Source organism: Lolium perenne, chromosome 3, assembly GCF_019359855.2.
Source record: "Lolium perenne isolate Kyuss_39 chromosome 3, Kyuss_2.0, whole genome shotgun sequence".
NCBI classification, from domain to species: domain Eukaryota; kingdom Viridiplantae; phylum Streptophyta; class Magnoliopsida; order Poales; family Poaceae; genus Lolium; species Lolium perenne.
Window position 1 is genome coordinate 319,791,587 of NC_067246.2, and position 25,990 is coordinate 319,817,576.

A 25,990-nucleotide genomic window follows, 5' to 3' on the forward strand; every position below is an offset into this window, starting at 1 on the left:
TCTTGGTTGTTATTTGGTTTTATCCACATGGTGTTTTAGAGCTCATGGTTATTTTCATGACAAACTCTAGTTATTCAAGAACAGATTTTGTATGAAATTCTTGTTGCATTTTTATGTTGGAGTTTTTATCAGTTCTTCGGTGAGGGAGGCTGCAGACCTCTCTACTTGGTATTTTCTTCCATTCCGGTTACCTTTTGTTTGGATACTAGTTGTCATTATCTTTTCAACAAAATTGTTTCACTTAATCTGAATTTGCATGCTCAAGATATTGTGGTTTTGATTTTGGAGGTTTTTTGGCTTGTCTTATTTAGAGAGGTTAAATTCTCATCTTTTTTTTATCCTCCGTGGTTGCCCTAACTTTATTTTGATGATGTTGTCATATTGTAAAATGTGTCGAACGTAATATATGTTAGGCGTCATGACAAATGAACTAGGAGTATATTAAAATGTCAGTGTTTAATAGGATGGCTTAGAACGAGCAGAGATAACTTGAAATACAAAAGAAGTACGGAGTAGGTTTATTACAACTGCACAGTCATAGTGAAAGTTCTAGCCGGTACAAATTACAAGTGAAAAGAACTAACTCTCGGTTTATTAATGCCATGGAGCCGGCGGCCGTCAAGTGCACCGATGTTCAGTTTCTGAAGAAATTGCTGCTTCTGCAACTGGACAACTGGTAGGGGAGCAGCATGCTGAACCCGAGCCGCTGCTTCTCCAGGTCGAACACCAGCAGGTTGTCCTCCAGCTGCTTCCCGCCGATCACTACCGCCGGCTCGCCGGCCACCGGCATGCCGCGTGGCCCCATCGGCAGTATCCCGACACACATTGCCCCTTCCACCTGCACCATGTAGTTGCTGTTGAACAGAGTCCAGTTCCGCGTGGCGCCGTTGCCCAGCTCAAGCTTGATGTACGGCATGTCGTAGCCGCTCCGCTTCAGCATCGGGAACGCGCCGTTGTAGCACAGCTCGAACGGCTTCGTTGCCTGTACCCTCCGCATGGTGGTCATCGGAATCTTCCCTCTGCACGGCCGATCGAGCTTAGTTTCGCAGGTGATGCCGTGGCATGGTTCATGGCGAAAGCATACATGTGTACCTCATTATGGCGTCGTCGAAGGCCATGGCAAATGCGCGGAACACGTCGGGCCGCATGATCGTGTACGGCGTGGTGGTGCTGAGCACGACGCCGCCGCGGCCAGTTCGGACGTCGATGTCGAGCCCGCCGCGGGGCAGGGCCGCCGTCGCGTCTGCCGCGTGCCACGACACGGAGATGCCCTTCACAGGGATGTAGTGCCCGCCGGTGTTCGCCGGGTTGGTGACGAGCGGGGTGTATGGAATGGTTGTCGTGTAGTCGATGTAGATCCGAGGGTCCGGCACCGACAGGTACACCGGCGTGTCGCCGAAGATCGCGAAGTCGGGGAGGCACAGCGCGAACTTGTTGCCGAAACCGCGCTGCGCGGTGAGCTGCGACGGTAGCGAAAGCGGCCCGCGGGAGAGCCCCGCGACGCCGGTGGCGCCCACGGGGAGCGACGTCAGCAGGCGGCTCGGTGCGCACGCGCCGAGGACCGCAAATGACTCCTCCGGACGCAGCTCCATGGTCCCGTTGGTGGTGTTGGCCGACATGGCGAGGCTCGTGAGGTCGCCGGTGGAGCACTCGCCAGTGACCGGGTTGAGCGGGTGGACGGTGCACGCGCACTCCGTCGACCCCGGCTGCCGGTTTTCCCAGAACCGGCCGCCGTCCACGTACCGGCAGCGAGGCGGGGACTGCTCTTTGGCCATGGCGCAGGTGGCGGACTCGCACTGAACGGTGCTATGCGCTGCCGCTGACGGCGGGCACGTCGACCAAACGAGCGAGCCGGCGAGGTCGACGACGAGCGGCGACTGATCGGCCTTGATGGAGATGGTGTAGAGGGAGGTGACGGGGTCCTTGGCGATCTTTGAGATCATTTGGTGGTTGCCGGTCACTGTTCGCCACCGTGCATGAGCATGACAGCAGCAAGACGAGTGACGAGAGGATGACACGGTGGAACACATAGTTCGTGCGAGCGTTGTGGCTAGGCTTGGCTTGGGCAGACATCTCTAATTGCTTGGGATTTGGAAATTAAGATGGTTTGGAACTTTGGATGGTTACAGAAATGGCTCAGGTGACCAATGTATTTATACTACGGAGTACTTTTGGATTTGCGCGGCGTGGATTGGCACTCGCAGATCATCCATTTTTGTAGAGTCGAAGTGGCAGTTGTTTACTGATACCGAAGAGTTGACAATGCGGAAAGTCAAGATTTCTAAACCTTGGCTCGCTCTTCGTATCGTGATACTATGTGCTGATATCGTGATATTATGGCAAAATGCGGTAGGGTCTTCACTACCCAAGGCTTCACCAGTTTTGCATGTCGGACACTATCGAAGGAGTATCAACAGTTTTGCATATCTAAATATTCACACGGCTAAGCAAGTCATTGGCATATTTCTCCGAGATAGAATGATACCATCATGCACCTTCTTGACTTCAATACCAAGAAAATAATGGAGTGCCACTAGCACGAAAATCATTGTCGCTGAGGGCTGTCTTTGACGGACTCTAAGAAATCCGTTTGCGGTGTCAGGACTAATAGGTCCTTCTTTTCGCGTCAACATAAACCTTCTTGTGGCCCATTGAGCAAGCCTTCTCTGACGGTCGTCATCTCCGACAAGCGACTACTTAATACCCGTTAGAGATGGATGTCAGTGTTGTTGCATACCACTGACAATACATTGCATACTAACATACTTAATATGCCTTATGTTCTTGCATACCATTGGTAGTAAAATGTCAGTAGATCAGTAGTAAATCAAATTGTAATCATCGGTGTAATCCAGCGCAATGAGCATACTAGCATACAACACTCCTGGATGTTGCATACTTGCATGCAACATGTTAGTATACATAATTCCGGATGATTACACTGATGAGTATCTTCGCAAGATACCTCGATCAAGTGTGTGGGCTTGTTTGCAAAAGTGCATTGGCAAAGATACCACAATCAAGTGTGTGCACTTGTTTGATCCCGCTTTTTGGTGCCCAATACCTCCGAGCTCCCAATGAGGACACAAAATTATTGATGTGCAAGTGTGTAACAAGTGTCCTTGAGATTGTAATTCTATGTAATTACCTCAACTCTGGCTACATATCTAGAGATTCTTTCAGTACACCTCAGCAGGTGGTGAGATGGGAACCGCCAGCACCGAATCAACACATCGGCTCCGTCCAACAGCACCAAACAGAGCAAATGGGGGATAATACATTTTTTAGATGAAATTGGGAATAATACATGCCAGTCTACCAAGCGGCAAATGAGATGGGAGATACGGGAATTAGAGGATCAAGAATCTGCTTTCTTTTGTTAAGGGTCAAGGTTTTTTGTGCATCTCTTTTGTAGGGTCAAAGCCGTACATGCGACTTTCATCCAGGAGAGCTTTTTCTGCAGAATTCTTCCCTAGAAGGGAGCACAGTGGAAGAGAAACTTCTTCTACGCATGCTCCCTGGTCGAGGGAGATACCTACCTCAGTTTTGCATATACTTTGGAGGACAAGGCACATAGCACGCTGGTACTTCAAATTCACTACATCAGGTTCAAATCTAAATACGTGCAAGTGTAATGCAGCACAATTGACATGTCAAAGACAACAACAGACAAAGTAGTTTCAAACGATTTAGCAATCATCATCAACAGAAGACAATGCTGGGGATTACTTGCGCCAATCACACTGATGCCCATGCTATATTTCCCAAAATGGATCAGATGTGGTCGCGACATAACCTTAGTTGGAATCTAACTAATTTCTCCCTAGTATTCCAGTCACCTCTTGTGATGGAATCTGACCTTCAACAAGAACTGCATCTTTACCTGCCAAAGAGAAGGTTTCATTGCAAGATCAGAAGCAATTTTCAGTAGCTGCAATAGCGAAACAGTAAGTATGTCCAATAACGTGTCCGAACCTGGGATGTATTGTAGACTATATACTCGTTGTACAGAAGCTCAGATGCCCTGACAGATGCTGGAACTGGCTTACCGCAAGGCACTACCACATCCTCCCTCCATTTCACAAATTCCGACTCCTGCGGCACAGTTTTTCCTAAGCCCTTGGTTGAATGCTTCCCTCTTGGAGGTTTGTCCATCGGCTGCAGGATAAGTATGGGTGCTAAGCCAGGATAAACATGAGAAATGAAAAACTAATGGCAACACTAAAGTTGAGTACTGGAAGACACACATTTGGATACATGCTCATGAAGATGTGAACATCTAAAAGTGTAAAAGCATGACTACCACTTCACGGAAGGTGCAAGATTAGGAAATCTTTTAGGTTGAGCGCTGTGGACAATAGTGGAACAATGTAGACCTAACTGCTATCTCATTGGACCTTTTGCTAGAATTGTTGACAAGCACTGAAATATAGCACCGCAATGAGAAATAAAATAGAAAGCTTGATTAACAAGTTCTAGAAAAATAGCTGACAGGGCAAACCAAATCACACAGGTTTCATCTGGTGCATAAAATGCAATGATAAAAATTAACATTGGCAATTAGATTTGCCCTTTCAATACCAAGATATTTTATATCTCACCGTGGCTTTTTTTAGTTCATGCATGTCTCCTAGAGCAACCTCGGAAAGAAGCATCAAACCAGTTGGATTGTTTTTATCCACATAGCAATACTGTGCACTCTTGCTTACTAAATCTGCAAAGTAGAGTCCTTTGCCAAACTGTCAACATGTGAAAGAAACATCACCTTAAAATATTCAACAAATAATTTAGCTCAGTTAGAGCATGTATAAAATGATTAAAGAGCAAACCATATAGCCTGTCACAGGAGCTTCAGGAGGTGCTATTCTTAGTCCTTGGCTAAGAATTCCAATAAAATTTGTCAACCTTGAACCTACAAATTGAGTTTTAAAGTCATGAAATGGTAGAGGAGAAAAAAAAAAGGAATTCTGAGAAGGCAAGCAAACAAATTGAACACCTGAGACAACGCAGTCAGATAAGTGAACTGCTCAAAATAAAATAAAAAAGGCACAACCACGCTACACTGCACACTGACAAGAATCCCAACTTTCCCAGTTCACTTATGAGCAGAAAAGCAGCAGGGACAGAACCTTCTGACTTTTGAAAGATACCTTTTGACATACTGCTATAACTAATATGATCGCGGAATTGTAAGTATTGCTTACCATGCCACAATAGCATCTTGTTATGGAGATTGTTTCTATATTTCGAGTACTTGTTGGATTCTCCATCCCGATCGAGCACATAAACTTCCTCTAATTCTAATGACCAATCCTTCAAAATAGCAAAACAAAACATGGGTCAACATGTATATGAAAGCCAAGACACAAAGTAAATCATCTGTATAGTTCAATCTACACATAAACAAATTATTTTCTATGAATAAGAATTTGCACCGTACCTTGTGAGTGGGAGCATGCGTGTTGAGGAGATATTTCTTGACTAGCTTGTAATCTTCACTGTCATGAGCTAGCGGGGTAATGTCACAGTGAAGTTTCTTGTACTTCTCATCAAGAGATTCATCATTGTCACCATCGAAGCCTACAAGTCTAGAAGCAATTTCAATATCTTGCAGAGCTTCAAGCATTTTCACCTGTACAAAACCTACAAATCAGCTAGGTATAACATAACTAAAATTATAATCAAGAAAAACATGGACATCAGAAGAACCTCAAGAATCAAGATCACAGATAAAATTGGTAAAATCCAACGAAAACTTTAAGGCCAAAGAAGAAATGTGTAAAAGGAAAAAAGATTCTGCATTGTACTATAGCATGTTATAATTTCCTTGCAAGTGTGAGCCAGAGATCAAGCAAACCGTGAGAAATGTTGAGAATTTGCACCATGAGTAGCAGCACCATATGAGCGTCAGTTTTGTTTTCAGTTTTTCACCTAAAAGAGTTGTGCTTTATTTCTGGCTCTGTCAGCACCATATTTTGTTTGTTTTACTTCATCTATTTTTCAGGGCTTGTTTGGTTAATCCCCTCTTCAGGTGGGTCGAAGAGGACCGGAGTGGATTTGGGGGGATTTTGACTTTTCAATCCCCACCAAACTGAACAAGCCCTCAAGGAACAAGTCTGACTATTCAGCAATCAACTCCTCGTTGCATTGCTATCATAGGAGTTTTTTTGCAAACACAAACAATTATACATCAAATACATATGAATAAGTCGGCACAACGTAGAAAGTGTGACTATGCATAGGATACTTTTGCAAACTGACAGAATAAAATGCAAGGCAATAGGCACATACTTTCATCGTCAAATCATCCTTATCACGTATGATATGTGGATGAACAGAAGGAATGAGAGTGAAAAAACGATTGCTTGCAGCAATAATCAAGCTCTCTCTAAGAGCCAGTTCTTGGTTGCCAGTGTTATCCAATAGATTCTGTATCTCAGTTAAGGCTTCAAATCCTGCACAAAATGCAGGTAAGAATCTTCAAGTCATAATTTGTTTGTACATAACACAAATAAATAGCTGCCACAAGGATCAAAATAGCACACCTTTCTGTATATTGTCCTTGCTTAATTTCCCAAGGGGCATTTCTGACATATTGATTTCAAATTCCATCATAGCAGCCCTGGAACAAAATAGTGAGTAACGACTTGATTTTTTAAAAAAAAGGCATACATGGAAGCAATTCCTTGAATAAGAAAAGCAAGGCATTACCTATATGTTTCAACATTGAAAAGCATCATCATGAGTTCCAGCAACTGAGGAGCAAGTGAACTTTTTGCTTTGCTGATGTCTTTACGTTTTGGTGCTTGCCTAACACCATAATCCTACACCAATGTATATTCGAACATCCGGTAGAATAAAAAAAATGGAGGAATAAAACTATGTGAATAAACTTTTTTCCAACAACTTACAATATCAAGCGGATAAAATCTCCCAGGCTGCTTCTGGAAATTTGTTTTTTGTATCCATGCTTCCCAGGGGTTTCCAGTCTTTTCAAGAAATAATCTTTTAAATTGTTGTATTGCGTCAGTTTTTGACATCTCCTCCAGTTTTGTTCCACCAATTTTTTCGCTGCCAACTCGTCCCCACTTTCGAAATACATAGCATTCACTTCCATCATCCTCTTCGATTACCTGAAGTATATAGTAGCTTCGCAAACAAAAACAAAAACTGTAAGAGATAGAGTAGGGTGAGCAATAACCTGTGTAACTAAGCAATAGAAGAATTAGTGTTCTAGTTATTTCCCCACTGCAATAGTGCTTCTGTTCCTGACAATCAATCTCCGACAGGAAAGAAAACAAAACAAGGTAAAATTCACGCATTTGTTTCATTCTGGAAATTGCTAGTATTACACTCATATATTTGGTTTAGTTAATTTGTAGGGATTTTCTGCACGCAATGTCAGATACGGCAGGAAAGTATCCTTTTTCTATTTTAATTATTAATAAACTGAGATTAGCTGCTCCATGTCGCAGCACCTAATGCTCCAGCAACATGATGCCTCAGTGGATATTTTCTGCCATAAATTCTATACCATCTGGTGCCAGCTTGATCCAATGGATGTCAAAACATGCCATAACTATGTACGATGTAGTTATGTACAAGCTCTCGCTGCCGTGCGCATACATATTGCATCTTTGACTTGGATGCGCCTCCAGTCTGATTTTGAGCTTGTTCAGGCTCAGTTAGTCTGTCCTACTAAATTGACCCCTCTACGATTAACCCTCAATAGACGAAGGAGATAGTGTAGGGAGTAGAGTATTAAACCATCCTTATAAATTTTAGATAAACCCAAATCGAGTCTGAGAAACAAAAAGAATGTGAATAGTAACCAAAATGATTGCCCTTTTTACATTAATGGCATCTAAATTAGCCTAGACACCAGCAAATTAGATCATTGCTTCACTGTACCATATATTTTCTCCTAACAAATAAAGTTCAGGTAGAAATCCGGAAGTTGGAATGGAAAGTAATAATACAGTCAAAGGAGGATATTTGGAATGGGCTCATAGGGGGTAAACGATAAGAAAAAACTACCTGCATGACTTACTAAAACTGTTAATGAAATGTGCCGTATTTTCGCGATATTAATATATTCCCTTTATCGAAAAAAATGAAATGCGCCGTAACATGTAACTAGTAGACACTATACACCATTACTCTAACTCACAATGTATGTCACGAATTTCACAAAAGATAGTGAGCAAAATCCTTGCCTGTTAACTCCTTGAGTCATGTCAGACATGTTTAGGGTTGTATTGTATATGCTTTTAGCATCTTCCAGAATATGGCCCGTATCTTGCAAACCGGAGGCCTCATGAACAGCACTTCGGCCCTTAACTTTAACAGTAACTGTGCTACCTTTTGATGATTCCAAGGTAGTCTCTACTTTATATAAATCAAATGGAAGCACTCTATTTTTCCTAATGCATTCTCCAAGGTAATCTCCTCTTACGATTGGTATCTTCAGCCTCCTGCAAACAAATTCATATGTATATAAAGTGATAATTCAACATCAATAATACATAGCAAAAATAATTAATTCAAATTATACTCGAAATCAGTAGAAAGTGGAAAATATGATACCTTGCTTTCCTGACTTCAGGATTCTCATTATCAAGCCCACCACAAGAAACTAGACAATTAATATCTGCAATGCAGGTGAAAATAAGCATAGTGCAATAACATCGTGCTTTAAGGTTCGCAAGTCATTTTATGTCTACACAAGATACATCATTGTACTCTCTGTGATGAACCAATCCATAGCTTGTACTATGCATGCTAGGTACTGAAATGGACTGGGAATTAAGCGGTAGTTGGACCCAGACCCTGACTTTGTGCTCTGAGGTTTGCATATTTTATTTCGCAAAAGCATTCTACTCCGTGATGAACTAATCCATATTTAGTTTATACTATCCATCTCTATTCATGCTAGGCACTGAAAATGAACTAATGAATAAATGGTATTTAAAGTGCCAAACCAAGACCATAATGTAGAATTATCTTTATTAAGGTGTGAAATGAGGGTGTGCAACAGTGAAGATGAAGAAAATTGCAAATCTCAAGGCAGGAACCGACGTTAGATCCTAAGGGTGGTACAGCAGACAGGGCGGCATCATAATTCCATAACAAGAAAAACTAAGATACCATCTTCCCTTTACTGCTACTCCATAAAACAATTACCTCAGTTACTGATATATGTACACAAAGGTTATCTAGGTTCCAATGCTATACAAAAATTGTACAAGAAGTTCAAATACGCGAGCAGAAAATAAAACAGTTCTAGAGTACAAAACAAAAACCTTTGGTAACCCTCGCATTGAAGATGGCACCGGCAAGTTTAAGCTTTTCTTTCCACTCATCCTACAAGAGTTAAGTTGGTCAAATGAATATAAAACTTACAAAAGGAGGGGAAAAGTTGCATGGATTCTCAACATTTGAAACAAGCAGTCAAGCACTAATTACCTAACTACATATTATAAAATGTACGCAGAGTCGCAGAGAATAAAACAGAAAAACAGGATATTACATGTGGATCTGAACCTCTGATAGCAATCTGGTCCAAAATAAAAGAGCCAGAGCACATGAGGAAATTCAACCCATCTGACAGGAAATAAATTTTACAAGAAAAAGAAGATTCAACACCCCACTCCTTTTACTCCTGACCAATCGCAGCATTGCAGAATAGCGACTCAAAGGAAATATCAAGCTGCTCCAATACACTGCAGAAAGCAGTTCAAGAAGTGGTGCTTGAAGTCACCAACGTATTGGTTTGATTCCAAACAATTAATTTTAAGGTGCATGCGCTGCTCCTTTCCCATCAACGCTGCTCTTCTCTCACCATTGTTGGTGACAATGGCAGATACAGGTTTTTATAAACCTTAGAACCATAAGAGGCCTAATTGGATGGGGAAATGGCATGTATGACCATCGGCCAGCATGAGGATTTCACTTTCAGTACCCAGAGGTGAGAGCCAGCATCATTTGTGGTGGATTCGGATGATTGCCGGTTGAGTTTGGGAGGTGGAGACACCGAAAGCCAGGGAAGAAAAAAGAAGGCATCACTTAATTCGTTTTCTTATTCTAAGGTGGCCAGCATGAGGATTTCACTTTCAGTACCCAGAGGTGAGAGCTGGCATCATTTGTGGTGGATTTGGATGATTGCCGGTTGAGTTTGGGAGGTGGAGAGACAGAAAGCCAGGGAAGAAAACAGAAGGCATCACTTAATTCCTTTTCTTTAGCTACTAATAAAGGAGCTAATGTTTCTGTGGTTTGGTCTGTCAAATTGCACTTTCGTCTGTCTGTATAGTCACCTTCGTTGGTTTCATCGATCTGTCTGTCGATCGCGGGCAGTCCACATTGGCACGTACACAGTCCTATCCAAACTACAAACTGCCTAGCTAGCCAGGTTGAGAGTTGGATCCGGACACCACAAGCCTTGCTAGGGGTTTCTATATATACCTGGCCCAGCCAACCGGGAGAATATATTCTTATTCTGGCCCGGCCGAACGAGAGAAGATCGATAAATTAGATCTTCCCCGGTGTCGTCAACAAACAGGCGGTGGCGGCGCCAGCCAGCGTCCCTTCGGGTCAAGCTCGCCGGCACGACGAAAGGAAGGGAAACAGTGATCAATTAATGGTTCAGCATAGAGCCACCTGCGTGCCGGAGCCGCTTCCACGTCGGGACTGATGGCCCCCGTGCCGTCCGTTGGCTGCTGCATCGCGCCTCCGTTAGGCGTCTGCACCTCGAGCAGCAAATCCACGTTGAAGGAATTGAGTAATTGAGCTAGGACGCTTTCAGCCGCACGTGGGCACCGTTCTTATCTTCTCTGCCTCTCACCAAGCGCAGCCGCGATCAAGTCGGTCGTCTCTGCCCATCCCGGACTTTCTCGATCCCGTCACGACGCACGTAGGAACAGTCTAGGATGCCTGTGCCGCCGCGCTGGCGTCGGCCATTTGCCGCCGCCGCTCCGCAGTCTCCCACCGTTTGGCTAGGAGCTGGCTGCGAACAGTGGTCGTGCGGCAAGGATGCATGCCAATGGCCGCTATTCACACGACTCGGGTTATGCTTGAGAGGAGACTTTGCGGCTGTCGATCTGTTTAAGCGAACAAAGCGTGGACAAAGTCTGCAGATTTGGCTACCCGAAACTTCCGACGGTGCCATCTCCACCGGTGACTCCTAAATATTAGCCAGCAGCACACATGCACGTGCCGACAGCATATGTCAGAGGATGCTAGGTGGGAAATTAAAAAGGAGAGAGGGGTAGGTGGGGGGAGAAGCAGACGTGCGGGCCGGCGGGAATCTTCCTACGTGGAGTTTTGCTGCTTGTGTCGCCTGTGCCCCGATAGTCTCCCTTGGCAGATGGTTCAGTTGGGGCTCGCCAGCGCTTTTATTGGGCTCATGATGACATAGTTTTCGTATAGGGATCACCGGTGTGACCACTTTCACTCACTAGGACCCCAAATCACTGTCGGCTATGATTTGGGGCTCTCCGGTGGAGATGCTCTTAGGCGTTGCAGCGGCAATGTCGACATCAACGGTAAGTACTGAGAATTCAGATGAGATTGTGTAATTACCTTAAAGAAACTTGTTCTAATTCATGATTTTTTTATGTATAATTCTAATACTAATAGTTTTTGTTTCAAAAAACACAACATCAAATAAATCTCCTTGCAAAATCAGTTTTTGTGAGGCATGTCTCACGCAATTTTTTTTTGCAGATACAGAATTTCTTATGCACTTTTTATTACTGCCACCACATAAATGTGTTTTATTCTTTAAAAATTACATGATTCCATCAAGATGCACTAATTTAGAGTTCTCCAAATGACATAGAAATTCGCTAATGGCCAGCTATTGTAAGTTTGCATCTTCGTAGAATATAGTTTCTTTTATTTTAAGTACTCCCTTCGCACCATAAAAATTGTCTCAACTTTGTGTCTAGGATACATTATAAATTAGATAAACTTATGACAAATTTCATGGGATAGATGTGGTAATAATGTTCTCATGGTCTAAAAAGTACTCAATAAAATTTAATCCGTCGCAACGCACGGGCTTTTTTTTCCTAGTCTTATTCTAAGGTGGATCCAAGCCATTAATGTTGTACATTGGAGGAAAAAGCCTTGCCTTTTTGCTTTGAATGGATGCAAGATTGGAGATAGTCTAACAAGCTAGCCCTACATATTCCAATGAATATGGCTATGTCGTAAACTGTAGAAACTGTTGAAAAACACAGAAACAATTGATACACAGCTATCTAGGGCTTTTAAGAAATTAATGCATTCAGGCAAACTAATATCTGAAAAATAATCAGAAAACCTAAGCCACAAAATACTAGAGATTATTTGAGTAATGGGTACTCCTTCTGATCCACTTCAACAAGACCGCATACAACACAAGACAGCTTGTCAGTATGGATTCTTGGGGAAGAGGGATACCTGGCTTGAAACTTAGGCATTTTATGTAGAAGGAACCAAAAGATGAAAAGAGGCAAGCAAAACAGAAAATAACCTAAGAACATAAGTGGTGAAGATTACTTACAGCAACGTCTTTAGATTGACCTACTACAGAGATTCTCAACTTATCCAATGCTTCACCAATGGGAAACTGCTGAGTTGATTGGCCTACAGACTTCTGAGGCGTCATTGGGGGAAGAACTCTATCTGGTTTCTTAACCTTTTGAGATTTGAACCACTGCAAGATAGACATATTTGTTAACCTTCAACTGCAGAAAAAAAAAGGTAAAAGTTGTTTTTTCTTAGTAAGTTGTGCTTATTGATACTTTGATCACAGCCCTTTCAGTTTTGTTTTCTTCAAGGAAACAGAAGTCGGGCTTGGAAATTAGATAGCCCAGGCAGAAGCTAGTTGGGGCCTTGGGGGCTTGGGGCTGAGAGGGTCCAAACCATTGGGGTCCCTTACAGGTTCTAGCCATCGATCTACCAATTGGGAGCATTTGATGTTTACCTAAATTTGTGAGTCCTTAGGCAAATCCCACATTTCTATTTACTTGGAAATAGTAGGGTTTCTATTAATAAACAAAAAGACACAAATGTTTACATGAATATGTACACAAGGAGTGAAAGAAAAAAAAACATCAGAGAAGTTGCAAGGGGTTCAAACTCTACATTAGCTCTAAGACGCTGGTCTCTAACTTGAAAAGTAAAAAAAAAAAAATAGCTTGAGAAGCTCCAAGACTCCCTACCTTCGTAAGATAATCATTCTTTATTTCATCAGGGATTTTCCATTTCTTCTTCATGCGGACAGGTTGTGTTGTTGTGTAGGTACATTTGGACCACTCTGAAACATAGCCATTGCACTGATAGTGACCACCGTAATAGTAGAGGCAGCTAGTACAGACTGGGCAAGGGCCCAGCGCTCCAAACAGCATCCCATCAGCACTGCAAGAGAACAAAAGAGCTATAAGAAGTTATACAGAGTGAAGCAGCAGAATACTGCATGATATGACAAAAAAGAGCAGCACCACAAGCAGGTCTGTGTATCAACAATACTACCTCCGTTCCATATTAATTGACACTGATTTAATACAAAGTTGTACTAAATCAGCGTCAAAGTTGCACTAAATCAGCGTCAATTCATATGGAACAGAGTCTAGTCAGCAAGACATTAGGCCTTGTTTCAGAGCTTCAGCTCCACTAAAGCTGCCAGCAAGAAAACTCAAAGTGGCTTCTGCAGTAAATGAAGTTCATATGTATTGGCATATATTTATTGATCAATTATAATTGCTTTCTAGAACATGCAATCTCCTCAAAATGGCCACTACATGTACTATTGGGCCTTTGGAGCAAGACTAAGAAAATCTTACGAGAATTGACAATTTTCTTGTCATATTCTATCTTAGGGTTTGCGATCATTATACAGATCCCATTTGGAGAGCCAACTGCTGGATGTCACAAAGCTCTAGAACATGTATACATGTACTATGTGATTTTTAGTGTTCTAAAAATGGTTCGATAGATTGCACACTTAGCCTTAGACAAGTAATGGCTGCTCATATCTAGGTTCTATTAAAAGAAGACACAAAAAATGATATTTCACCTACAGCTAGTCAACTACTAGTGTCTGAATTTTCTCTGATTTTCATGAGCCTTAATCATTAAATGTGACAAAAAACCAAAAATCATACGTAGTATTAATTATTCAAGGCAGGGAAACTAAAGAGAGGGTCTGTTCTGTAGAGCATTAAGATAGCCATAATAATTAAACAATAAAGACAGCCATGAACATTCAGAGCTTTACATCAAATTCAAAATAAAAATAACTGGGAGCTGGAGACCATCTTGTTTTCTGTTAATTTCCGAAAGTATTTTTTGTATCCTATTCCGAAAGAGCCATGCAAGATTCCTGGTACCAGCAGGTCAGCATAGGTATTTGGGATACAGAAATCGAACCCAAAATTTATCATTAGAAAGGATCCGCTTGTACAACTTAAGAAACCACCATTATAGTGTGTCTCCACTTCCTTTATTTGCTTATGTCAAACTGTTGCAGTAATATTTGCTTAGTGTCAAGTATTATTTCAATGCAACTGTTATGGCCTTATGGGCGTAGACAGCACTCTATGGGCAGAGTTACTGTTTCCATGCACTGTCACATGTGGTAGTGTATCACAGCAGATCCTAATCTCATTCGATGAAATGAAAAATATGAGGATCGTATTTAGGAAGTTAACAGTGGAGATACAAACAGCTAGAAAAATAGAGAAAGTACTTCGCTTTTAATTAGAGATGGTTTCAGGGCTTGTATTAATCGACAAGTCAAGTCTTCCCTGTAAAGGGACGCCATTTATGCTTAAGAAACGAATTAGTTGAAAGATACATAGTAAAGTCTCAGAGCCTCTCTAATCACACCAGGGCTTAGGCCCTGCCAGCGGGTAGATGAGGGCGAGTGCCCTATCCCTGGTCTCCAGACCTTTACCGGGTTTAGCACGTCACAAAGTAATGTAATCTTCAGTAAGATGAGTACATTTAGAAGAAAAAAATAGAAAACAACATTACCAACGTTCCAATAGGTCCCGCTCTGGTCCAGATGGATCTTGCTCATTAACTTCAAGCATATCCCTCAGCTCAGCAGTTGAAACATGCTTCTTAAGTTCATCTTTTAACTTCCAAAGTGTGTCACTTTGCACTTTAAGCTTTTGTTGCAGATCAGCAGAACTAGCATTAGAATCACATGGTACTACAAGCTTTCCTTTGTTTGGTTTTGCAGCTTCAGATACACTTCCGTCTAACTTGGGAGCTTTGTGGTCCTGCATGTCATTGTCACCATTCTTGCGCTTGGAGCCCTTCGAAGTTGTTTGTTCTTGACAACCATTACAAATAAACAAAGTCAGATTACTAAGTTATGTACAAAAAGAAGAAAAACACTGATCTACATGCTTCGTTACCTTTGCTGGCGGTTCCTTTCTTAATAATATCAAGAATAGCTCCTGTATCCTCCTGCGACAAGGTCTCCCAACCTGGGAATTTCTCAACTGTTGCAGTTGGGGACATTTCCAAGAAACAACTGACATGGTACCAACCTTGACCCTCAAGTTTAGATGAAACACGAACCTAATCAAACATGGCAAACCATTACGGATGCAATTTAAAAATCAGTAGAAAGAACATAATTTCACAGCATACTTTACCACTGGTATTAAATATTGGTATCTCTTCAGAATATACTTTGTGGGCTAAGAAATAATACAAATCAAACATGAACTTCTAGACCATAGAATGTTTTGGTCTGGACTCTAGAAATCAAAAGAATGGGTATCGTTCATTGAGCACACAATTATGAATTCCGTATAGGAAAAAGAATGAAAATTAACATAATCACTTGTGTGACAAATTCCTAGTTTTCACATTTTATTTGGAATAACACTTCTTTCTGCAGGTGACCGTACCAAGCTAGTGGCAGAGACTTCTTATATGACAAGATAGCAAATTGGTGCCTTTAGAGGATAGTTATTCCAGATTCCAACACAGGAGAATAATAAAAGCTTGAACATTATCTGCAACCATTCTGGCTTAGTCATAAATAGGGTACAAAAAAGAATGTGTCATGTTCATGTGATTTAACCACATATGGCACGGTTCTCACTTCTGAGTTTAAAAATCATGAGCAGGTACAAGTTTGGAAGAGTAGGACATTTCCCCAACAGGTGATTAAAATTAGAACTAGAAGTATAGATAGGTTAGAGTTGTATACAGTTGCATTAAGGTCAATTCAAGAATGTGAAACTCATGTTTCTATGGACAGCCAGTACGAAGTGAGAATTGAGAACAATCTACTAAAGTTGTTAACGGTAAGGAGGATTCTGTTCAGGACCATACATTTTATACACAAGGTCATGTAGCAGTAAGCATACATTTCTGGATTCACGGGATACTACTAAGAAGTATTTAATTTAATAATCGCAACTAAGTTTCACAACTAACAGAAATGCAGAAAAATAATTGATCAACTGATACGTACGGTGCCTTTTGTAATCTTTTCACTGCACCGTCTACACGAAGCACGAGCAGACTGGGCAACCTCAATAGAACATTTTTCTGAAATAGCAGGTGAGGATGTTGCAGTACTTGAGGAACTTTCAACATAGTTTCTTATCTTCTCTTGGTCATCCCACCTAAGGGCATCTATTCCCTCAACATCATCAACACTGATCAGAAGTTAAGACTACAGTTAAATTTTCAATGGTTTATTCTCACATACAAGAAAGTCAGATAAATTAACAGATTGAAGCCTAAAATCCAACTTAATGAGTATGAGACACAGTTTCATACGATTTGATCTGGGTTTTCTTCTTGAGGATGCAGCTGGCATGGTTCCACATCTGAAAAGAGAGAAAACAAGGAACTATTAAATTATAAAGTGAAAATTGACAAGATAAAATGCTTTGGCAAGGTAAGTGACAGAAGCATCGTATTTTTTCCAGTCTCTAGAAAAAAAAAAACCACCAGTCACCAAAGGAAACATCTTTAGACTTCATATTTCAGGAAAAAAAAAAGTGTTCACCAGAACAACACCAAGCCATAGATAATGCACACATAATTCCATAACCCTAAACAGCAGGGAAAACATAATTGTAAATGCAGAAAATCGGTCAGAATAATAATGGATTGGAGAACATACAATAAGGATTAGAAAATGCAGCACAAGCCCCGCAACAACGGAGTTAGTCTGATCAATATGAGTTCCGCGTCCGTTATAATGGGGTTGGTCTGATTATACTCGCCAAATCACTGCCATGACAAGTTCAGAAATCAAGATGTAAACCGAACCTATCAGATCCAATCATACATACTGATTCGACCAATCCGGAAGGGCATTCCACTCTAACCCCCCACCCCCAACACACAAAAACGAACAAACAAAACAAAAAACAAAAAACCCGCCCCAAAACCCTATCTGCCCCTCTAATCTGAAAGTTAGATCCATCGATCGAGTGAAGAGAGATTCGTGGCGGAGAGGGCAGGGAGGGAAAGATGGAGATGTTACGCACGGGCATGAATCCGTCGAACTGGGTGGCCTGGACCATTTTGCCGAGGCGGAGCGCGTCCTTGCCAATGGGGGATTTGCACGACTTGCACGAGGACCGCCCAGATTTGGCGTATTCCGCCTTCCAGGCCTTCGGCGGCGCCGCCATTCCGCCGGCTGCTACCGCTACTTCGCTCCTCTCCCCTCGGCTGGGCAGGGGAAAAGAGTGTTCGCTGTTTGGGGACGGAGGAAGGGGCTCTCCAGGAGAAACCCAAAGAAAATAATTTTAGGGCTCGCTCCACTCGCAGTCTCCACCTTCCGCGAGCGACGCGTGTCCCTCGGGTGGGCAAGGCAGGGAAAACCACTTTGGTGGGCTCTACCACGTCTTCCTCATCCTCTCCCTTCTTTTTTTTCTCTTACCACCCTTTATTTCTCACTAGTAGAATGCCCGTGCTTCGCCACGGTCCTTTAATGTAATGTCAAATGCATAAGCGTGTAAATAATGCATGCAAATATTAAAGTATATACAATAAATATATAATACTTAAAATATTTAAAGATCCACTTCGCACAATTCATTTTGTAGAAGAGAAATGACTGAATACACTATTTATTAAAGCCATGGTCCGTTGACGCGTCTAAGGTATTCTCGCACGATCTCAGGAATGTTGTCTTCAACTTCATTAGCCAGATACTTGAGTATGTGTATCAAAAACTTTTTCCTTAGCTCGTAACCATCCTGCACAATTAGTCTATCATGTTAACATGAAGTTTTCTTCCCACCAAAAATATAAGATTGTAAACATAGAGTACTCACGCTGCAAACTGGATGAACAAATCTTTTACCATCCCATGAAAGCATAAAACTAAATACTAAGTATCCAGACAATTTTCTGCAAATAAATGGAGCATATCATTATCTTTGGTCATTAGAATGATGATAAAATAAGCTGCTTGTAAAGATAACCTGAGAAAAATCACCTGTCGGGGCTTGTTGGTATTGGGATATTGTGAGGATATTTACGTGTCCAGAAATAAATATCAGAATTCCAGCTTGGTTGCGCTATCTCAAGAGCGTCATTTAGATAGAATGAACACCTTTGTAATTTTAGTTGGTACCTCTCTTCTGATAGAGGTTCAGAACATGGGTCTAAAATACATACACGACACTCATGTTTGTCGATGGTGAACAAGATGAAGTTGCCAAGAAATTCGTGTGGCAAAAAAATCTGCAAGTGGTGAGCATTAAAACACATAAATCATGTTAATAATGGAAAAGAGACCTAACTTACCATGTTGCATGATGATATATTATGGTCTATCCCAGGCCAACTATGTAAAAAATGTTGCCAACTCCTTAATATCTAGCTTGACACGCCAAAATGGATGTTTTCTACCATCGAGTATCGTCGAGTGAGATGAAAAAAAAAGGTTTAGAACCATAACAGTGACAATAAATATGCGATTATAATAACTTACACAAAATCTTAAGTCCATGTTATGCACGGGAGGCTCTATCAAAAATTGTATCTCATCACATGCCACTATGCACACAGCCATGTTAAAACAATCCTTGTCCATTGGCTTGTCCATCCTGAGTATGTCCTGAATTTGCTTTAGAGTTAATCCTAGTGGATAAGGTGTGGAGCTTCGCACCCATTCTTTTCTGTAAAATAATTGATAAGAAAAATGATATGATAATAATATGTACCGACGCTTGATCATTATCTTATGAGGCTTACTTCAAACAGGTTTCATCGTGAATGGACATGATGTATTTGCATATCTCGTCAACAAACTCATGTGGTTTGGTGGACAAGGTGCAAATAGGAAGCTGGATATTTTCTTTGGCTACATCTCCTTGGTGTTCTTTACCTAGACTTGGCGATTCCGTAATATCAGAATCGGATCCATTTTCTTGATCTTTAGATTGATTATATATCGAATTGCCTCTTATTTTGTTTAGTTCCGAATCATGCAATATGACAATTAATTTTCTTCGGAATGCTTTCATATCCTCCTACAAAGTAGTAAGAAACATTGATATTGTAAATTAATAATTTAAGATGCAAGATACTACTAACGGTCTCTAAACAAAAATAATACTTGAGTGATGCAGTCAGAAAGCATATCGCCTGTCCAATATTCCATAAAATTTAACATGAACAACCCGCACGATGTGCTACAAAATTAGCAAATGTTATAGTAGAATTCTATCTAGACAAATCAACATAAAAAATATTAAAACAATCATCAAGCTAGAAAGATTTTCGGTATACTTCATGCTACTGGTACCAATGGAGGATGCTAAAATATCATTCGACCTACCCAATCCTCCAGACTGGCAAACCGCGCATTTTTTGTAAACAATTTAGAGTTTTCAGACCTACTTGATCAGAGGATTAATAACTTTTTTTTGCATAGGTTCATGGTAGCTCAACTGCTTAGTCAATTTTATTTTCTGTCTCTACATGTCACTGAACTACCGTGCACCACACGACCTAGAAAAACAAGAAATTACGTTAGTACCCATATAGAAGAGACATAGAGCTGATACACCAAAAAAAGAAGTGGCTGAGCTTCTCCACGCCCGTTACTCAATGGTAAGGTCTAATTTAACTACTATCCAAACACACCTTTAAATACATTAATTTTGTATCACCGTAATTTTCACATTCGAAAGTTCAAGAGATTCAACATACCCATCAGTCTGCGGTGGTTTTCGGATATGCTCTACTATTGGCCATGTCGTGACATCGAGATCGTGCCACTTTTCACCTTTGTCAAATCCCCTTCTTTGGGATGCAGTCTTTAAGTGCTTCTCAAGTCCTCGGGGCTGTTATATGAGAAAAAAAGATATTAGACACGGGGAAAAAGTAAAATGTCAAGAGGAGATCATAATCAAATAACTTACCATAAACGTGAGGTCAGTTCTACCCATTCCAGGACCAAGTGAGTCTAATACTTGTATCAAGCGTTTCTTCGCATTGATGACCGCTAAATACCAGTGGGTCTTACTGATATTTATCGGTAGGAAGATCTAAAATAAAATATTACATAAGTTGGTATACACATGTTAAAAATATAATAAATGAGATGCATAGGTAGGGATTTAGTTCTGACCATGTCATGCTTTAGATAAATATATGCCTGCTCTATGATATGGTGATATATTTTTACGTCTTTCTTCAGCATATTGGAGACGTATGTTTTATCCCTATATACCTTATCGCCAGCTCTGTTAAGCAGATGATCACATGAACGCATGCAATATATGTAGGCATTTATCACCTACAATTGAACACATAAAATACATTTAAATTAAAAATAGACACAAATTGTGTAAATAGTGATTTCTTGTTGACTTACATCATCGGGCAGAAATCCGTCATCACATGTAAGACACTTTAAATGGTCATTAGATAGCGATGCATCACCGATCTCCACAAAGTTGGTATTTTTAGGCACATACATTATTGATTCAATGACGACAAAATCTTCCGCGGTGCAGACATAGTTTGGCAAGATATATAAGTGTGCCACATTAATTACATAAAAAGTAATATAGCAAAAAGGAAAGGGCGGAACTAAGTACCTTTTGGGATAACGTTTGTGTTTTCTTTTTTTGGTTTATTATGACATGACTCCTTTGGATTTGAAAGAGTCGGTGAGTCTAGGGTCCCTTCCATCAAGGTAGCCTCGAGGCCTTTGGTGATGGCTTCTTTAACATCAACATCCATTTTTATATTGTCCATGACCTACAAAAACGAAATTAATTATAAAGATCCTATTAGTCCTGTATTTCAGAGTCAATTGTTGATTTCTGAGATTTTTTTGGAGCGGTATTTTGCTTGGTTTCTTTACTCTTTGCTTTTAGTGGGAGTGAAAAGATGGAGAATAAAGGGAAACAAAGCAACGGAGTAGCCGAGTAGAAGTTGCCTCCATCCACGCTGAGCTCTCTTTCTCATTTGAAATCATTTTTCTTCTTCAGTTCATTTTTCTTATTTCTTCATATTCTTCATTATAATTTTCTTAGTAGGTAATCTCAGTTCATTTTGCTTATAATTTTCTTAGTCAGTAATCTCATATATATTTTAGTGGGAGAAGAAAGGGAAACCGAACGAAAGAGTGGTAGAGGAGCAATTTGCTTTCATCGACAAGGAGATTTTTATCTAATTAAAATCATTGTTGGCTTTCTCATTTCTTCATCATTAAAATCATTTGTTGATTTTCTCATTTGTTATGCTCAATTTGGTTAGCTTATCAATCTCTCAATTTGGAGATGATGTATAGCGAGTAATAGGCTAGAAATTTTCTAATCGACTTCCGCATATTGGGTTTCACATACCTGAACTACCGAAGCCACTTTTATTGCTAATGATGATAATGTCATCGCATGCGGCTTACCAGGTTGATTTATCATTAATGGTGTGCGAGTCCTCTCACATAATGGGATGATTCGCTTATGTGATGGTTATATGAGCATGACTTTTTGCGTGGCAATTTCACCAGTTTTAGCTTCTTTTACATCACCTTGTGCTGCATTTTTGCTCATTCGTGGTATACATGTAGAAACTATTCAGTGGTTAATCATGTTTCTGTTGGTGGGGCATACAAATGCAAGACATATGCTGATTGGTTTTTGGAGTCGAAAAGTTTATAAGGAATCATTTATGGTCAAACTCAACAAATTAATATTTGTCCCATGATCGGTGACTGAAAATCCAGAACGATCTCCCAAGTCTAGGAAAGCACCTACACGAACCACAATAAAACGAAGGAGAGATTTGGATTTAAAAATTTTCTCATGCAAAAGCAACACATAGAAAATCGCTGGGCGTGAATACGACGTGCTTGGGCACATATAGTACACAAGCACAACCTGAAAAAATCAAGAAAACTTTTCTGCTGTTCCTAGATGGTGACACATCTGACCGAGGCGACAAGGTACAAATGAAATGGCATTCCTGTGGACTGAGGCGATGTAAGCGGAGGTCGGAAAAGCCGATCCGTGAACCTACGATGACGTATGAGGATCGCCGGCAGCTTTGTCGTGAGGGAAGCTAGGTTGGGGAAGAAACGCATCCATATCGGGAAGTACCTACCCGGCGGATCCGATGTGGGAGGAACCCGGCTCCGTCCCCATCAAACGCTTAGCACAGGGTGCAGACTGCAGAGCTAAGCGGGCTCGGGGGAGGACGGCGGCAGACGCAGGAGAGATCGCTGGTGGAGGGCGGCGGTGGTCTCCACGGGACAGAGCGAGAGGAGAATAAGAGAAACAATAATGGCGAGGTGTCCTCCTGATCAATTAGGTGCTGGCCGCCTCTTCTCAATCCTTGCTAAATCGATCTTTGCTTGCTTGTTAGTATGTGGTTGCCGATTTTCTTGGATTAGATAAGTATGTACCTGTGAGTATCTTTGCTTGCTTGTTAGTATGTGGTTGCCGATTTTCTTGGTAGGATAAAGACGTGTTAGTTGAGAAATAGTAGGATTGAGTTGTTTGGTAGGATAAAGACGTGGGGGGTATTATTGTCCATCCTGAAAATGTGACACCAGGCATTCACCAGTTTGCTCTTAATAGTAGAGATACTCCCTTTGCTAAAACATATTTTTAACGTTATCTGGATATGGAGATATATAGACATATTTTAGTTGTAGTTACAAATCATTTTAGGAATGGAGGGAGTACCTTTTCTTGTAGACACAAGCAACTAGGCCGCTGGCTCGATCACTCCCTGATTCCTACGCCGCGTAGTGTGGGGCTATGGCACCTTATTCCGCCGCCACCAGCAGAGATCTAGCCGCCACATATCATGGGTCTCCGGCGCCCCCATTCGGACGGGTTGCCCATGTGTGACAACGGTGCTACCAATGGCTACGACGAATGCCCCCTCCTCCCATACGGCACTCGATGAAGCCCTTTTTTGGCCCGTATGGGGGCGCTGATGTCTACGCACGCTTATATTCCTGTAGACAGTGTTGGGCCTCCAAGAGCAGAGGTTTGTAGAACAGCAGCAAGTTTTTCTTAAGTGGATCACCCAAGGTTTATCGAACTCAGGGAGGAAGAGGTCAAAGATATCCCTCTCAAGAAACCCTGCAATCACGATACAAGAAGTCTCTTGTGTCCCCAGCACACATAATACACTTGTCAGTTGTATAGGTGCACTAGTTCGGCGAAGAGATAGTGAAATACAAGTAGTATGAATGAATATGAGCAGTAGTAACGGCGCCAGAAAAGTGCTTGCTGGCATGCAGTTGATGGTAGTAATATTGGAGGAAGTAAAGATGCAGTAACACAATAAACAAACGATGATTCGATGTTTGGAAACAAGGCCTAGGGATCATACTTTCACTAGTGGACACTCTCAACATTGATCACATAAATAAATAAGTTCTCTTCCTTTGTGCTACATATACTCTTGTTTGATAATGAACATCATTCGTTGTGTAGGGCTACTAGAGCACCTCAATGCCGGAGTTAACAAGCTCCACAACATTCGGCATGCATATTTAAGTAACCTTTAGAGCATAATAGATCAACGCAATTATACCGAGTACTAACATAGCATGCGCCTGTCAACATTAGCTATGAAAGGGGGAATAAATCACATCAATACCGTCATAGTAATAGTTAACTTCACAATCTACAAGAGATCACAATCATAACCTACGCCAAGTACTACATGATGCACACACTGTCCACATTACATCATGAAGGAGGAATAGACTACTTTAATAACATCACAAGAGTAGCACGTAGACTAATAGTGATACAAAGCTCATATGAATCTCAATCATGTAAGGCAGCTCATGAGATCATTGTATTGAAGTACATAGGAGAGAGATTAACCACATAGCTACCGGTACAGCCCTTAGCCTCGATGGAGAACTACTCCCTCCTCATGGGAGACATCAGCGGTGATGAAGATGGCGGTGGTGTCGATGGAGAAGCCTTCCGGGGGCACTTCCCCGTCCCGGCGGCGTGCCGGAACAGAGACTCCTGTCCCCCAGATCTTGGCTTCGTGATGGCGGCGGCTCTGGAAGGTTTCTCGTACCGTGGCTTTTCCATATCGAGGTTTTAGGTCGACGAGGCTTAAATAGGCGAAGAGGCGGAGTCGGAGGGCTGACGAGGGCGCCACACAATAGGGGGCGCCCCCCCTGGGCCGCGCCGCCCTGTTGTCTGGTGGGCCTGTGGCCCCCTCTGGTTGCTCTCGGGTGTTCTGGAAGCTTCGTGGAATTCTAAGATGATGGGCGTTGATTTCGTCCTATTCCGAGAATATTTCCTTACTAGGATTTCTGAAACCAAAAACAGCAGAAAACAGCAACTGTCCCTTCGGCATCTCGTCAATAGGTTAGTTCCGGAAAACGCATAAATATGACATATAATGTGTATAAAACATGTGAGTATCATCATAAAAGTAGCATGGAACATAAGAAATTATAGATACGTTTGGGACGTATCAAGCATCCCCAAGCTTAGTTCCTACTCGCCCTCGAGTAGGTAAACGATAACAAAGATAATTTCTGAAGTGACATGCTATCATAATCTTGATCATACTATTGTAAGCATATGAGATGAATGCAGCGATTCGAAGCAATGATGAAGACAATGAGTAAACAAATGAATCATATAGCAAAGACTTTTCATGAATAATACTTTCAAGACAAGCATCAATAAGACTTGCATAAGAGTTACTCATAAAGCAATAGATTCAAAGTAAAGGTATTGAAGCAACACAAAGGATGATTAAGTTTCAGCAATTGCTTTCAACTTGTAACATGTATATCTCATGGATAGTTGTCAACATAAAGCAATATAACAAGTGCAATAGGTAAACATGTAAGAATCAATGCACATTTGACACAAGTGTTTGCTTCTAAGATAGAAGGAATAGGTAAACTGACTCAACAATAAAGTAAAAGATAGGCCCTTCGCGGAGGGAAGCATGGATTACTATATTTGTGCTAGAGCTTTTCATTTTAAAAACAAGAAACAATTTTGTCAATGGTAGTAATAAAGCATATGTGTTATGTATAAGATATCTTATAAGTTGCAAGCCTCATGCATAGTATACTAATAGTGCTCGCACCTTGTCCTAATTAGCTTGGATTAACATGGATTATCATTGCATAGTATATGTTTCAACCAAGTGTCACAAAGGGGTACCTCTATGCCGCTTTGTCTGAGAGGTCTAAGGAGAAAGTTCGCATTGGATTTCTCGCTTTTGATTATTCTCAACTTAGACATCCATACCGGGACAACATAGACAACAGATAATGGACTCCTCTTTTAATGCTTAAGCATTCAACAACAGATAATATTCTCATAAGAGATTGAGGATTAGTGTCCAAACTGAAACTTCCACCATGATTCATGGCTTTAGTTAGCGGCCCAATGTTCTTCTCTAACAATATGCATACTCAAACCATTTGATCATGAAAATCGCCCTTACTTCAGACAAGACGAACGTGCATAGCAACTCACATGATATTCAACAAAGGTGT

The 25,990-nt window shown here is 41.3% G+C and overlaps 2 protein-coding genes and 1 long non-coding RNA gene across 6 annotated transcripts; all 3 read right to left on the reverse strand.

The window, feature by feature from the left end:
• Positions 1 to 468: 468 nt before the first annotated feature.
• Positions 469 to 2,040, reverse strand: LOC127345617 (chitinase CLP-like). Its single transcript, XM_051372106.2, has 2 exons — positions 1,093 to 2,040; positions 469 to 1,019 (listed from the first exon to the last, which is right to left on the reverse strand). The coding sequence occupies exons 1-2, from the start codon at positions 2,028 to 2,030 to the stop codon at positions 635 to 637; spliced, it is 1,323 nt and encodes a 440-aa protein (XP_051228066.1). The 5' UTR covers positions 2,031 to 2,040; the 3' UTR covers positions 469 to 634.
• A 1,548-nt stretch (positions 2,041 to 3,588) lies between these two features.
• Positions 3,589 to 17,741, reverse strand: LOC127345615 (poly [ADP-ribose] polymerase 1). Its single transcript, XM_051372104.2, has 20 exons — positions 17,511 to 17,741; positions 16,792 to 16,841; positions 16,481 to 16,667; positions 15,408 to 15,573; positions 15,019 to 15,322; positions 13,206 to 13,401; positions 12,545 to 12,697; positions 9,303 to 9,363; positions 8,587 to 8,650; positions 8,217 to 8,474; positions 6,912 to 7,149; positions 6,712 to 6,824; positions 6,546 to 6,622; positions 6,292 to 6,455; positions 5,441 to 5,632; positions 5,205 to 5,313; positions 4,830 to 4,912; positions 4,602 to 4,739; positions 3,976 to 4,158; positions 3,589 to 3,883 (listed from the first exon to the last, which is right to left on the reverse strand). The coding sequence occupies exons 1-20, from the start codon at positions 17,652 to 17,654 to the stop codon at positions 3,836 to 3,838; spliced, it is 2,928 nt and encodes a 975-aa protein (XP_051228064.1). The 5' UTR covers positions 17,655 to 17,741; the 3' UTR covers positions 3,589 to 3,835.
• Positions 17,742 to 17,982: 241 nt separating this feature from the next.
• On the reverse strand, positions 17,983 to 20,770 carry LOC127338854 (uncharacterized). Of its 4 annotated transcripts, none has more exons than XR_011754364.1 (7): positions 20,400 to 20,770; positions 20,188 to 20,321; positions 18,965 to 19,505; positions 18,778 to 18,878; positions 18,467 to 18,714; positions 18,303 to 18,378; positions 17,983 to 18,224 (listed from the first exon to the last, which is right to left on the reverse strand). It is a non-coding gene; the product is annotated as an uncharacterized lncRNA (long non-coding RNA). The 4 variants fall into 4 exon arrangements; XR_011754363.1 differs by having other exon boundaries at positions 19,592 to 20,321; XR_011754362.1 differs by having other exon boundaries at positions 18,965 to 19,151; positions 19,228 to 20,321.
• Positions 20,771 to 25,990: the final 5,220 nt, after the last annotated feature.

Coding starts and splice junctions, on each gene's coding strand:
- LOC127345615 (XM_051372104.2), bottom strand. CDS start 17,654: ATGGCGGCGCCGCCGAAGGCCTGGAAGGCGGAATACGCCAAATCTGGG. Junction 12,698..13,205: donor AGAATGATTATCTTACGAAG/GTAGGGAGTCTT, acceptor TCTATCTTGCAG/TGGTTCAAATCTCAAAAGGT. Junction 5,633..6,291: donor AGGATGATTTGACGATGAAA/GTATGTGCCTAT, acceptor GGTTTTGTACAG/GTGAAAATGCTTGAAGCTCT.
- LOC127345617 (XM_051372106.2), bottom strand. CDS start 2,030: ATGTGTTCCACCGTGTCATCCTCTCGTCACTCGTCTTGCTGCTGTCAT. Junction 1,020..1,092: donor TTCGACGACGCCATAATGAG/GTACACATGTAT, acceptor TCGGCCGTGCAG/AGGGAAGATTCCGATGACCA.